The 14,493-nt window shown below is 31.2% G+C and overlaps 1 protein-coding gene across 1 annotated transcript; it reads right to left on the bottom strand.

The window, feature by feature from the left end:
* Positions 1-943: 943 nt before the first annotated feature.
* Positions 944-4,631, bottom strand: PAP20 (Purple acid phosphatases superfamily protein). Its single transcript, XM_007027640.3, has 5 exons — positions 4,307-4,631; positions 2,559-2,850; positions 1,874-2,448; positions 1,678-1,766; positions 944-1,317 (listed from the first exon to the last, which is right to left on the bottom strand). The coding sequence occupies exons 1-5, from the start codon at positions 4,457-4,459 to the stop codon at positions 1,134-1,136; spliced, it is 1,293 nt and encodes a 430-aa protein (XP_007027702.3). The 5' UTR covers positions 4,460-4,631; the 3' UTR covers positions 944-1,133.
* Positions 4,632-14,493: the final 9,862 nt, after the last annotated feature.

Here is a 14,493-nt window from a genome sequence, read left to right as displayed (position 1 = left end):
GTTTTGTTTTTATTTTCTCTCTCTTCTTGCTGGTTTGGCCGGCCATGGGGTGAAAGATGGGCAGATTTTTGTGCCTTTTAAAAAGGAAAATAACAAATTAATAAGGGCATAACACGTGGCATCATGTCATTAGCCCGTTTTTAAAACTTTAAAAATTTTAATCCTTTTTATCTCCACCACACAATTAGTAAATGGTCAAAATGAGAATAAGGGAAAACCATGTGCTGGACAAATGTCCTAGTGGTGGAAAATTACTATTTTGCCCATGAGGTGGCAAAATTACCATTTTGCCCCTATGCTTTGAAAAATACCAAGAATACATTTTTTTCACTTCTTAATCCTCAAATCATACTCCAATAAGTCAAATGGGGCCAAAAATCTTTTTTAAAAATTCTCATTTTATCCTCAGGTGGCAAATGACCATTTTGACCCTGGATAGTGAAAATTTCGGTTTGACTCCAAATTGATCCTCGAACTCCAAATCACCATATTAAACCATTATGGGACTTTAATATTCTTAATTTCATCTTAAATTCTCTATTTGATCTAGTTCGAGGCTTAAATCAACTTTATTGTACCTATAGGTACAATATCGACTTTTACAAATTTTTTTCGGGACTCTCCTAGCATGCAAACATACTATCCATCACATGTATGTCATGACAAGTATTTTATAGAGTCAGGCTTGACATCTTTTCCCCTACTTGGATCAACCATATGATCCTTCTTCATGTTTGATTTTGACATCCGGCTAAATATTAATATTTTAATATTTTTTCATTAATAAAATATTATTTTATTCTAAAAATTTTATCTTGTCTCTTTGGTTCCCAAAGTTCCTTATTATGCCTTAATTCGCATTCGACCAACTTTATTTATCACCATATTAAAGTATGGGGCATTTCAATTTATAACTAAATAAACATTTAAGCATATAAACCCGTTTTAAACACAACCAATGTATAGAATAATTTTTTCAACAAATACACTGTACAGAAACAATTTTCTATTCATGTTTCCACCTGCATTATTGTGTTTTTATGACAATATTGTCGTACAATTCTACATATGCTCTCTTTTCTGGATCTGCCTTAAGCGTCAGTGTTAATGGATAAATAAATCCTTAACATATTTTACACTTTACAAGCAGGATCAGATGAGAGGCTTCTAAACCAAAATGTGTCAGCAACAACTGAAACATCATCGTCGTTCCTATGCCATTTCCAGACTGCATGGGTTGCGTTCAACACCTCCAGTTGTCCGTGCCCGAAGCTGGCTTCCCTGAACATGGATATTTCAGGCATCGGATCCATATACCTGAACAAGATTGACGGAAACTTTTTAGATTGCAATAGCAACAAATTTACTCTGATTGCGATGATTTCTGTCTAATTCGATCAAAGGTGAATATATTACTATTGTAAACGATTTGAGTTCTTATGTCTATATATATGACAAAATTTTAAAATTCATGTGTGCAATTCGTGTGATGATGACCCTTCCGATCATACATTAAAAAATCATAAATTTGTATTTGAGATGTAACTACCAATTTTAATTTTTAACAATGCCTTGGCCATATTAGATTCGATTAGCTGGATTTGAGAATGACAAGCATTCACATTTTATCGGAGGCGTTAGGAGAAAAAATCTGTTTATCTTTGGAAAGCGACTCACTCGCTAGCTAGACCTTCGCGGTTGCCACCGTCCCCAATTGTGATGTGCACCGGACCGCAATCATCAGCTTTTCGATTGTAAACACGGGTCTTGACATTGAAAGGGACAAAGAAACAAGAGAATAAGTACTCATCCATCTAATGAAAACTACAAAAAATAAAGATGATGATGGATGATAAAGGAAAAGGAAGCTTACAAAGCGCTCATAAGCATGTACATGCCCAGCAAAAACAATATCGACCCCAGCTTTGTAAAGTAATCCTTCCATGCTTTCCTTCATGAGATCTGATTCAGGCTCCCCTTGATGAGCACTATTGCTATTGTACCAGGGCGCATGGATAATCGCCACAATCCATGGAGTTTTTCGCCTGTCAATCTTCCTCAAATCAGCTTGTAGCCACTTGAATTGATCCGAATCAGGATCAAAATCTGTGTAAGAGCCCAGCATGATAACATGGACCCCGCTAACATCGAAGGAATAATACAAGTTGGAATTGGAACCGCTTTCCTCAAATGGCATGTGCCATCTTGCATTGTAGGCTGTGAAGGGTGTGGAATGGACGATGGGGATCTTTTCTACTTCGTGGTTCCCTTGTGTGACCATCCAGGGCCGTTGGCTAGCCAGTGGCTCGACCAGGCGCCCAAATGAGTCCCAAAGAGGTTGTAAAAAATCAGCGTAAGACAAGTCCCCTGGCAGTAGCAACATGTCGTAATTCGATTGTCCTATGTGTGCGAGAGTTGTGTTTGTCCACCCTGTCTGGCCAAGATCACCTGTATATATGTAGAGATAAATAAATTCAGGTTTCTCTTTCCTACAAGGTCTCTTTAATAAATATATAAATACCTGACAAACTTAGTCTTTGTATTGAACCGTTACATACCTACAACAGCGAATTTAATTGGAAAGTCAGCTGGAGGGGTTTTGAGGCTGAACTCACGGGTTGAATCCGAGCTCAAACGGTAGTAATAGACCGTGTTCGGATTCAATGGACCAATGACTACATCATGAATTTCACCAGATTTATATACAAGGTAATCATAGGAAGATGTACTTCCAGTTGCAGATTCTGAATACGCCACTGGAGATGTACCATACTCTACTATTGCTGGAGCTGAGCTTTCGGTAATCCAAGATATCCTCATTCTATCTGGACCAACTGCAGATATATGCACCTGCAACAGCAAAATTTCGTTTAAAAAATCGTTGAATAACAATCAACATAGAGGAAGGAAATGAGTGGCTGTTCAAAAGGAAGTTCCCTGGTGTCTCTTTAAATAAAAACAGTGTTATGGCGCTACAAGTTAAAAAAAAAAAAAACAGAAATAAACCTGTCTAGCAAAGAGAACATGCTACCATCCTCATGTGAATTTTATTGATGTATATAGATTCTTTTTCCCCTATAAATTAACTTGAAACAAGTATATATATGAAAGATTTGATCATCTCCAACAAAATTTATATAATTATTTGATGCGCATAAGTAGTCAATTTTTTTTTTGTTTTTTGGTTTAGAAATATAGTTCTGTCACCATGAATAGAACTGGGCAATGATTTGCGGATTGTTCTCCCCCCAATTTGGGGGAAGATGCGAACGGATGCATATGTAAAAAGGGGCAAAGGAAAAGAAAACAAAACAGAATTGGCGACTGTGACATGCTAGTAGCTGTCTCTGTCTATATATAAGTGATGAGAGAAGATGGCGTGAAATATTCATGGAGAGGAAGTCGATAAGTGACAACTTACAATGAGCAAATCCAATCCAAAGATGTCATTTAATCAATAAAAACATCTCTGCCATTAACTCTAGCGGCCCAAGAAACATCTAAATTTAATCTTAATTATAGCATAACCAATTATCACGACTCTGGCCAACCACTTTGACTTAACGAGCTCTAAGTTGTCCTCTTTAATTTCATTATCAAGTAATCTAAAGATAGCAAGAAAACCACCATTGAAAATTTATGGTCCAACTAAGATTTCACATGATACTTCATGTTTTGGTGGGTTTGATGAGAACTGAGAAATGATGTAAATTTGATGATCCAATTAACGGGATCCTGAACCTAACTCCACGGGCTATGCCCCCACTCAATTCCAAGTTCCAACCTTGATTTATTCCAACGTTCCAGACAGGAAAATCAAATTATCAAACTATTTTCTCTCGTTAACATGATATCTAAAGTCTCGAGGGACTAAAAATCCTCTTAGGATTCTCCGCTTGGTTAGTCAACCGAAACTCGAAATAATTGCTATCTGATACCATAATTGGTTGGAACCCGGAAGAGAAAGGCGTAGTTGACACAAAAGTATTCAGTATGAGATTGGTAGGTTACATTTTTCACGCCATTGCACCCCATAAATTTCGCTCCTACGTTACCAAATTGGAAAAACTGAAGAAGAAAAAAACCTGGAGAAAAGCGGTAATTAACAGGATTGATATGTAGTTTAATTATCCAATTTTTCTCATCTTCTTTCTCCAAGTACATCAACAAAATGAGCAATCTCTCGGCCTTACAGAAATCCACCATGCAAGGCCTTAACAAACTTATACGGAAAGAAGAAAACGGAAAATCAATGAAACAAAGTGAAAGAAGATATCAAATTGGCATCAAAATTCAAAATGATTACCTGTTGAGGAGACGTGGGGGAAAGCTCTTTTGGTTGAGGCATGGAAATGTCCTTGCGAGCAAGAGGACGGTCATAGGAAACAGCGCAGCCAATGAAACCGGCAAAGGCTGTGGCTAATGTAAAAACCAGAAACGGCCCCTTAATAACAGCCATGACAACTAAAACTAAACAGTCAAAAAAAACCAAGAACAAGACGGTGAAGAAGAAGAAGGCAGGCTCGCATGTGAAAAGATGCCAAGAAAGCCAATAGTAAGAATTTGAACTTCGGTTTCTTCTTTTTTTTTTTCCTAGTGTGTTTCCTCTTACGAATCGGTAATTGGATGTTGCAGACATTTTGTAGCTGTCTGTTAGCATTATATAACATAACACGAGATTAGATGACGACATTGGACGTTGAAAAAAAAAAGGGGAGCAATCTGTATAGACACATGGGACAAGAAAGGTAGGACACGTGTAAAATAGGAATATTCTTGGCATATATAGAAATAATGGAAATTGAACATTTTCAAGTATGGAATTTTATATTTTATATTTGGTATTTTCTTTATTATCTTTTCCTATTTTTTCATTGGCTTGGTTTTTGCATGCTGCTGTCCACGTTTCTTGTGATTATTTAATATGACACCATAGTGTGACCAGGCTTTTCCTTTTTCCAGGTTTTTAAGGCTTACTCAGTGATTCAGGGGTGGCCCCAATCCCTATTCAGAGTTTAATTATTTATGGAAAATTTTCTTTATTTTTGGAATATATTTTCTTCATTCTGCACTTCTTGACTTCTCGTAACACTCTTCTCAACATGACAGCATAAGGTTCTTCAAAATTTTCTTGGATTATGGTTTGTTAGCTGTCTCATTTTGGTAGCTTTATCAGCATTTGCCCAAGCCATTTAGAACTTGCCTAAAATGTACAAAAGCATAACATCCTTTACGTACTTTTTCTATCCAAACAAAAGGTACATACTTGAAAAGTATTAAACGCAAAGGTAGTATATGTTATGAACATATGTGTGAATATTTATTATGTTATATTCAAGAATTTGAACCAAATCAGGTAGTCGAGATAGGTCAAACAACCCAACAAGCTAGACATAATATTGAAATTTAATTTAAACTCTGATGTTTGATTATATATTTAATCCATCCAAATCAAATCTCTTAGCATTATCTTTATCTTGTAAATTCTATTTAAATAGGGTTATTAGTCCATAAATAGGCTTCTCACTTTATTAATACTTTTCCCAATGTTTCACAATACATTATCAATACAATTATTTAATTTCTCAAGTTTTGGTATTATTTAGTTTTCATCATCATCTCAAAGTCAAAGTTCCATTTCTTCCAACTTTAAAAGGATTTCAATAGTTGGTCTTTGATTTTTTATTCTAACAAATCAAATAAATAACTTGATATCTCTTTGGTGATTTCATTTCATGAAATTGGCCTTAATGTGAACTTTGCTATCATATAGTATTTATCATATTTTGTCTCTTAGATTTATAAATCAAGTTGAGCATGAATATTATATATATATATATATATATATATATTATATCTTTTTTCTAGTTTTGAAATGTGACTTTCTCAATATATGATTTTTTTTGTTGAATTTTGACTATTATTTTGCTCAACATATGTAAATTTATCTTTAACACCTTGAGATTTTGCGTAAGACATTTTGAATTGAGCATATGAAAATGACTTTGTATGATATCTATTTTTGTAACAAGTGAAAAATACTATATTTTGGATAATCTAAAATACGTTCTGTTTTTTATTTCATGTCATTTTGTAGTTGAGCAAAATAACGAGCTACTAATGAAAAGTTATGAACTTTGTCCATTTCTTAAAGTGAATGTGATATAATTTAATAATTATGGTCATGTAAGATGTGGAAAAGTTCGTCATAGCTATTGCAATAATGGTAGTTACATTAATCATTATTCTAAGAAGACATTTAACCACTAGAAGTAGATAGATACCTTTACGCACCAAAAGTGGATGGATACTTTTACGTACTAGAAATGAATGGATAACTTTACCCACCAGAAGTAAATGTATACCTTTACTCATTAGAAGTGAACATATATCTTTATCCACGAAAAATGGATAAATACCTTTACCTCTCAGAAGTGGATGGATACCTTTATCCATCAGACGTGGATAGATATCTTTACCCAATGGATGTATACTTTTACCTATCAGAAATGGATAGATATCTTTATCTATCAAAAATGGATGAATAGTAAAGAGATATAAGAAAAAGATAAAAGTGTACAAAATACAAGGAATATAGAAAATGTTTGTCATCGATGTAGCATGAAAGGCCATTAGTCGCGTACTTGTCAATTGTCAAAATATCTTATTGAGTTTCATCAAGCATTACTGAAAGCTAAAAGAAAAAAAAAATATCGAAACAAATCTTGTTCAAGATGATTTAAACTATGACCAAGTTGATATAACACATCTAGATGTTTTTTTTGTCCACCCTAAAAGAGGAATTGATCATGTGATTGGTGATTTAAAATGTACAAAAATTAAATTTCTAAACAATATGTTGGTATGTTTTAGCGTAATTTTATCATGAAAATATTTTTATATGTTCTTATTATATTAAAGTTATTGTTTTTATTATGTGTTTTAATAGTAAATTATATATCTAATATTATCTTATGTTAACTTGCAAGTTTTTTACTATATATATATATATATCTTATTTTGAAAAAAAATGGATATTCATCTAGATTGTACTACACAAATATTAGAACGATTAAAATTTATACGATAGTAAACTAAAAGTTTACTAATGATTTTAATGTTTGGTATGACCGATTAAGCCATCTCAGATAAACAACGATACGAAAATGAAAAATTCATGTGGGCATCTGTTAAAGAGCCATAAGATTTTCAATTTTATGAATTCTCATGTGTTGCATGCTCTTAAAGCAAATTAATTATAAAGTCATCATTGGCTAAACTTAGGACTAAATTCCTTACATTTTAAAAAAGCATTCAAGGTGATATATGTGGATCCATGCATTCATTATGTGGACCATTTAGATGTTTTACGATTTTTTGATTGATGCATCAACTAAAAAGTCACACGTGTGCTTATTATTAACTCACAATTTAGCACTTACAAGATTACTCACTCAAATCATATTTACAAGTACATTTTTCTGATTATGCAATCAAGACTATTCGTCTTAGTGATACTGGTGAACTTACATATGAAGCCTTTAATGAATATTGTAAATTAGTTGGAATAACTGTTGCACAATATGTTACTCATGGTCATACACAAAATGGTTCAGCAAAATCGTTTATTAAACACTTCCAACTAATTACAAGAGCATTGCTTATGAAAACTAAACTCCCTATTTCTACTTAGGGGCATGCCGTTTTGCACATAGTGGCACTTGTATGCATTCCCATCGAAAATTTTTGAATATGCGGTATATGTTTCAATTGCTCCACCACAATGCACAAATATGGATCCTCAAAGGAGGTTAGAAATATGTTGAATACAAATCTCCATTTATAATTAAATATCTAGAATCATTAACAGGAGATTTATTCATTGTGAGATTTGTCGATTATCATTTTAATGAGACAAATTTTCCAATATTAGGAGAAGAAAATAAGTAATTGAAAAAAGAAATTTCTTGGAATGCATTATCATCATTTAATTTTGATCTTTACACAAATCAAAGTGAACTTGAATTTTAAAAGATAATTCATTTGTAAAATATAGCAAATTAATTGTCAGACCTATTTATTGATCTAAAGTGAATAACTAAATCTCATATATCAGCTGCAAATATTCTTATTAGAATTGATATCCCTGTAGGACAAGGCACGTTAAAAGCGTGAGAAATTAATTAGTTATAAAGATAAAATCCTCAAAAGAAGAAAATAAGCAAATATACAAAATGGTTAGAAAGGGGAAATATAAACTTTAGAAGAGACCCCTAACATAATTGATAAAATTAAAAAAAATTAAAATATCTAAAATCATTAAAAATGAAAAAATTTCAATAAATTATGTCATGATGGAAAAGATGGAACCAAAATGAAATAAATGTCGATGATATTTTTGCATATAATGTAGCACTTAATATTATGAAAAAAAAGATAAAGATCTTAATCTTACATCTATTGAAGAATGTAGACATAGAAATGATTGACCGATGTGAAGAGACAAAATTAAGGCATAATTGAATTTACTTACAAAACATGAAATTTTTATACCTATAATCCATACAACAAATTGTGTAGAGCCAGTGCGATCTATATGGGTATTTGCATGAAAATGATATGTGAAAAATAAGATTGTTAGAGATAAAACACGGCTTGTTATAAAAGGTTTTACCTAAATACCTAATATTGATTATGAAGAGACATATTTTTTTTTTTTTGTGGTGGATTCAATTACATTTCTATATTTAATTAGTCTTACAATACATGAGAAGATTGAAATGCACTTAATGAATATAGCTATAACCTATTTATATGGCTAACTTGATATAGATATTTATACAAAAATCTCAGAACAATTTAAGTTGCTTGAAGCACACAATTCCTAAGATATTTATTCAATCAAATTAAATAAATATTTATATGGATTAAAAGTAATCTAGATGCATGTGGTATAATCGCCTTAGTGAATATTTGTTGAAAGAATACTATAAAAATGATCTTGTATGCCCGTGTGCTTTTATAAAAAAGATTTGGATATGAATTTGTCATAATTGCTTATTTTATTGATGACATAAATATTATTAAAACTCTTGAAGAGTTATCAAAAGCTGTGAATTACTTAAAGAAAGAATTTAAGATGAAAAACCTCGAAAAAATAAAGTTTTATTTGTATCTTTAGATTGAGCACTTAACAAATGAAATTTTCGTTTATTAATCAAATAATATAGCAAAAGTGCTAAGACAATTTTATATAAAACACATCTATTGAATTCACCAATGGTTAGAAGATTATTAGATGTGAAAAAGGACTATTTTCGACCTCGTGAGGATGATAAAGAATTTCTTGATCTTAAAGTATCATATGTTAATACAATTAGAGCACTAATATATCTTACTAGTAATGTACGACCTGATATATCATTTACTATAAATTTATTAGCAAGATATAATTTTTTTTCCAACTTGAAGACATTGAAATTGAATTGAATATATACTTCGATATCTTCGAGAAATAATAGATATGGACTTATATTACTCAAATGTAATGAAAATCATATTTAATTGGTTATGCGGATGTAAGATATTTATCTTATCCACAAAAAGTTCGATCCTAGAGAAGTTATTTATTCACATATGAAGATATAGCTATTTTATGGTGTTTTATTAAACAAATTATAATTGCTACTGCTTTTAAGCTTGCAAAATTTTAGCAATTTATTAGGTAAGTCGTAAATATGTTTGACTAAAATCTATAGCTCAACATATTTAAGAAACGTGTGACTTGTCAACCAAGAAAGAAATTCCAGTAATGTTTCATGAAGATAATACCACTTGCATAGATCAGTTAAAGAAATTATACATTAAAGGTAATCAAACAAAACATATTTTATAAAAAATTCTTCTTCACTCACGATCTTCAAGAAAAAAGGTGATATTAGTGTTCAACAAATTCGTTCAAGTAACAATCTAGTAGATTTATTCACCAAAGCGATTCCTATTGTAACATTTGAAAAATTGGTAAAAAAATATTGAACTGTGTCATTTTAAAGATCTTAAATAATGCAATCATCAAGGGAAGCAAACTATGCATTGTACTCTTTTCCTTCATTAAGGTTTTTCTCACTAAGTTTTTTTTAGTAAGGTTTTTAATGAGACAGTATTTCAAAAATATATTTTTGAAAAGAATTATATACTATTTTTCCTTCACTTGGATTTTTTTCCATGAGGCTTTTTCCTCGTATGATTTTAACGAGGCATATTCTCAATACAATAAACATTCAAAGGGATTATTATGAATATATGTGTGAATGTCTATTATGTTACAATCCAAGATTTTAGACCAAACCAAGCAATCGAGACAGGCTAAATAGCTTAGTAGGCCAGATATAGGAGTGTAATTTAATTTGAACTCTTATATTTCATTGTGTATATTTAGATTTGGATGTTGATTAGATTATTAAAATTTAGATTTAATGCATTCAAATCAAATCTCTTAACATTATCTTTATCTTGTAAATCCTATCTAGATAGGGGTTATAATTAACATATAAATAGGCTTTTTACTCCATCTGTAAATACATACTCTTAAATATAATTTTCTTACTTTATTAATACTTTTTTCTCATAAATGTTTTTTCAAATCATATTTCACAACAGTATAAACTTAAATTTGCATGAACAGCTGGCTAGGTAGCCTAGAATACGTTCTAAGTAAATGATAGTTGTGTGTTATCGCCCATCATTCTCTATTATTTACCTGAACAATTGCATATATGGTGACAAGATTAATTAGGTAGGCAATTGATTAGGATTACTATTACTATTTGGGTTTGTGTATTATCTCCATTTGTTAATATCCAGGTTTAGGAAGAATATATTGTAATTAGGTGATTGTCATTATCACAATCTGTCACTACCAACTCGAATAATGTTTCACTTTGACAAGGGCCATCCTTTAGCTAGTAGGATTGCTGTAGTTGGATTCTGAATAGAATTCTATTAAAAGAGTTCTACTTGAAATCTATTTTCATTCTCTTGCACTTCTTTCTTGATTACTCTCAGCACAAAAAATATTTCTTCAGGCTGTCAAACTGGTTGCTGGTCAAGGCAAAGGCTTTGAGCACGACAATCTCACTTTCAGCTCCAATTTTAATTAGTATTCTGTTATCCATTGTGTACTAATAATAATAATATAGCTATCTACACAAACATTTTTGTTTTCTAGCCACGACATAATCTTGCAAGAAAACTCCATCTTGTAGATACCTTTGTATTGCTTCATTCAAACTTCCTTTTATTGAACAAAACTGTCCACAACAATTGCTTTGAGAGTAAGGGAAAGTGAACACGACAATTCCGACTGCATACACCCTCTGCAAATGTTTCAATAATTTAGTGTTTTCAGATAGTATAACAAGTTGTGATTTCCTTGACTAGTCATATTAAGAGATTACAAATTGAACTCTGATATAATTATTTAAGCATTTTCTCTTTTTTTTTTTTTGGGATGCATTCAAAGAAATCTAAGGAAGGAGTAGAGATCCAAATCTTGAACCTTAATCTTTATAAAAAAAAAAAAAACCTTAAGCCTTAAACCCATTTCTTGGTTGTTATTATTTAAGCTTTTTTATGTCATATGGTATTGCATATATATAACAAATAAATTTCAATTGGTATAATTTGTGCAGATTTCTTTCCTTTACTTTCATTCTTTCCTCAATAACATACATAATCTTATAATCCTTTAGATTGCAAACAGAAGGAAGGGGGAAAGAGGAACGAATGAGAAAATGATAATTCAAAATGTCGACACAATTTTGTTTTTATTTTTTTTTCTTTTACTTTCTTGTATATATCTTTACTTGATTTACCTAGGTTGTAAGGAACTATGTATAACTACTTATTAGGAGTTGTTTTCCATAAAATTTTCTCTTGACTTTTCCATTGTTAGTGTACCTCAAAATCCTTTTCTAAGTTAATTTGGCCATAGGTACTAACTAGCATTTTCTTTCACTTCCTAGTGTGTTTAATTCGCCAAATTAAAGAGAACCCACGAATAATTGAACATGAAGTTGACTTTGAAGGGGATGAAATTGGGTATTGGGTTTGATTAATCCCTTTTGAATAACACAATCTTCATTAGTCTGATGATAGAGTTGTAATGGGACTGTTTAACTTGTTTTAAAAGCATTGTCAAAAGTTCCTGAAGTACCATTTAAAATGTGATACAAAAGGGAAATTTGAGATTTGGATTGGTTGAAAACATAAAATTAGTTGCTAAACCAAGGAAATAAGTTGAATTATTGAAAGAGAAATCCCTCACGTGCTTTATTATTTCAATCCAAATCACATAGAGCTCAAAGACAAGTTTTTAATAATAAGACTAGATTGAGTGTTTCCAAGCTGAAACACATTGCTTTCCTATCCTTCGATGTCAAAATTGCTGTCCAAAAGAAGTGAGTAATGCTTGTGAAATTATAGAAATTTCTAATTTCATTTGGTCTGTAAATTTTCGTTTTCCTTTTTTTCTAATGTAATCTGCACCCCCACTAAAGTCACTTTCTTTCTTATATAATCCTAACTTATTCATGTACGGAAAGTAACATTATCTATAATCATTATATGCCGGAAACAACACTCAACCTGCCTTAAATAATCATATTATTTTCTTTTTTTTTCCTTAAAATATTAATGGAGCCTAATCTGGTTAGCTTTGTTTCGTGCCCCACAAGTATAATAGGTAGTTGCGGGGACTCGTTCCTCTGCCTAACATGTCAACCAAGCCTTCATCTCATCGATTAGCTTAATTTGATGATAATCATACTCATTTAATCTTTCTAATTTCCCTATGCATATATATCACTTGCAATTGTTATTACTTTTTTAAGTTTTATATCAGTGAGTAATTAATCTTGTACCTTGACTTCTCTGGAAGTATATATTTTACTTACATTAGTTTTAGCGTCTAGAGTGGTAAACATATTAAAAATTTTTAATCCTAAATAAATACTATTTGAAAGTTCAAATTACAACAGAACGCGAAACTGAAGTCTTTACCAATAGAGTTGGTAGACACTTAATTAAAAGTTCTATTTTTAATAGTGATTAGCAATTTTTGTTTTTTTTTTTTGTTTTTACAAAACTTTTATGTAACGACCAGCTGGTAGTTTTTAGGCTGCGAGGAAGTATTACATCGTTGGACTCTGATGACTTTGCGTGACGAAAAGCCTAGCTCCTATGATTTACTAGCTCAACTTGAATACCAGCTCAAGTCCATTAATTTCAATTCTACACGCTCATTGTTGTTTATATAAATAAAATTAATCAAAAATACAAAATAACCAAAAAAATTAAGAAAATTAGAAGATGTTTAGGGTTTTAATCCATAGAAAAAGAAGAGGAGGTGAAAAGAAAGAAGAAACTGAGGTTGGCTTGGTGAATTTTTGGGCATTTTAGGCCTTTTTTTTTTTTATAAATCTAGGAAAATATATGGGGAGTAATTTTTAAAAATCTAATCTGATTAGATAAAAAGCGTAGCTTGAGAGGAATCAAAGGGTGGTGTTGGAAGAGTTTAAAAATATTTCCGACACAAATATGTTCATTTTGGCCTACTTAATAAAATTTAAAATTTGTATCATTCATTTCATGATTGCAGCATATACAAAATCTATTAATTTGGTTCATAAATGAAAACCCCTGCTGATAAGATTTTTCAGAAAAATTGTAGAAACAAATTTCTTTAAAGTTTTCTAAATGAGAAAATATTTGTAAATTCCACCAAAGTAAAGATATTAATTAGTATTGTTCTTTAAACTGTCAAAAGGGTATTGTACTCTCAATTTTTAATTAATTTTGTAAATTGGAATTTATTTTTTAATAAACTTAAATCAAGTTTAGAATCTCATTAAAAAATGTATTCAGTTAGATGATCAATTGCACCTAAATGGAAGAAATTGATAATGACTCTTTGTTTGGGTCAAACAGTTAGGTTCCCATACCTACATCTTACCACATCAATCCTTTTTGAAAATCTCTTCATTTGCCTTCTAAAGTCTCCCAAGTTCATCTTTTTCGTAAGGAGCACCATTTCTTGTTTTTAATGATTGTTTTATTTTATTTGAATATTATTTCATCACTGGTCAACTAAATCGATGCGGCCAATATATGGCCATGAATTTGAGTTGCTACAAGTTCTTTGGATTAGACCTAAAATCCCAGCTTGTTCAATTGATTACCAGTCGGAAACCAATTATTCCATGACAAATTTCTCATAAAAAAAATAAACAAATAAGTGGTCCAGTGTCGGATAATTGGAAGCAGATTCTTTTATTCCCCTTATATTGCAAGCAAATGCTTAGCATATTCCGGTAGTTACTTGTGAGGATGATTAAGTTCGATTTTCAGTTCCAAGTTTCTTATGCTCTGAAACATGTGATTAAGCTGGTCAGAATTCAACAATGACTAATAACTCGAATTAAGAATCAATGAAAT

Source organism: Theobroma cacao, chromosome 5 (assembly GCF_053813885.1).
Source record: "Theobroma cacao isolate CCN51 chromosome 5, ASM5381388v1, whole genome shotgun sequence".
Taxonomy (NCBI): Eukaryota; Viridiplantae; Streptophyta; class Magnoliopsida; order Malvales; family Malvaceae; genus Theobroma; species Theobroma cacao.
Note: the sequence above shows the minus strand (reverse complement) of the source record. Positions and strands in the feature narration are given on the sequence as shown.

What these genes read in the sequence shown, in the direction of transcription:
- PAP20 (XM_007027640.3), bottom strand. Translation starts at nt 4,459, where the DNA reads ATGGCTGTTATTAAGGGGCCGTTTCTGGTTTTTACATTAGCCACAGCC. An exon ending in CCCCCACGTCTCCTCAACAG is followed by an intron (nt 2,851 to 4,306) that starts GTAATCATTTTG and finishes TTGCTGTTGCAG; the next exon opens with GTGCATATATCTGCAGTTGG. An exon ending in AATTAAATTCGCTGTTGTAG is followed by an intron (nt 2,449 to 2,558) that starts GTATGTAACGGT and finishes ACATATATACAG; the next exon opens with GTGATCTTGGCCAGACAGGG.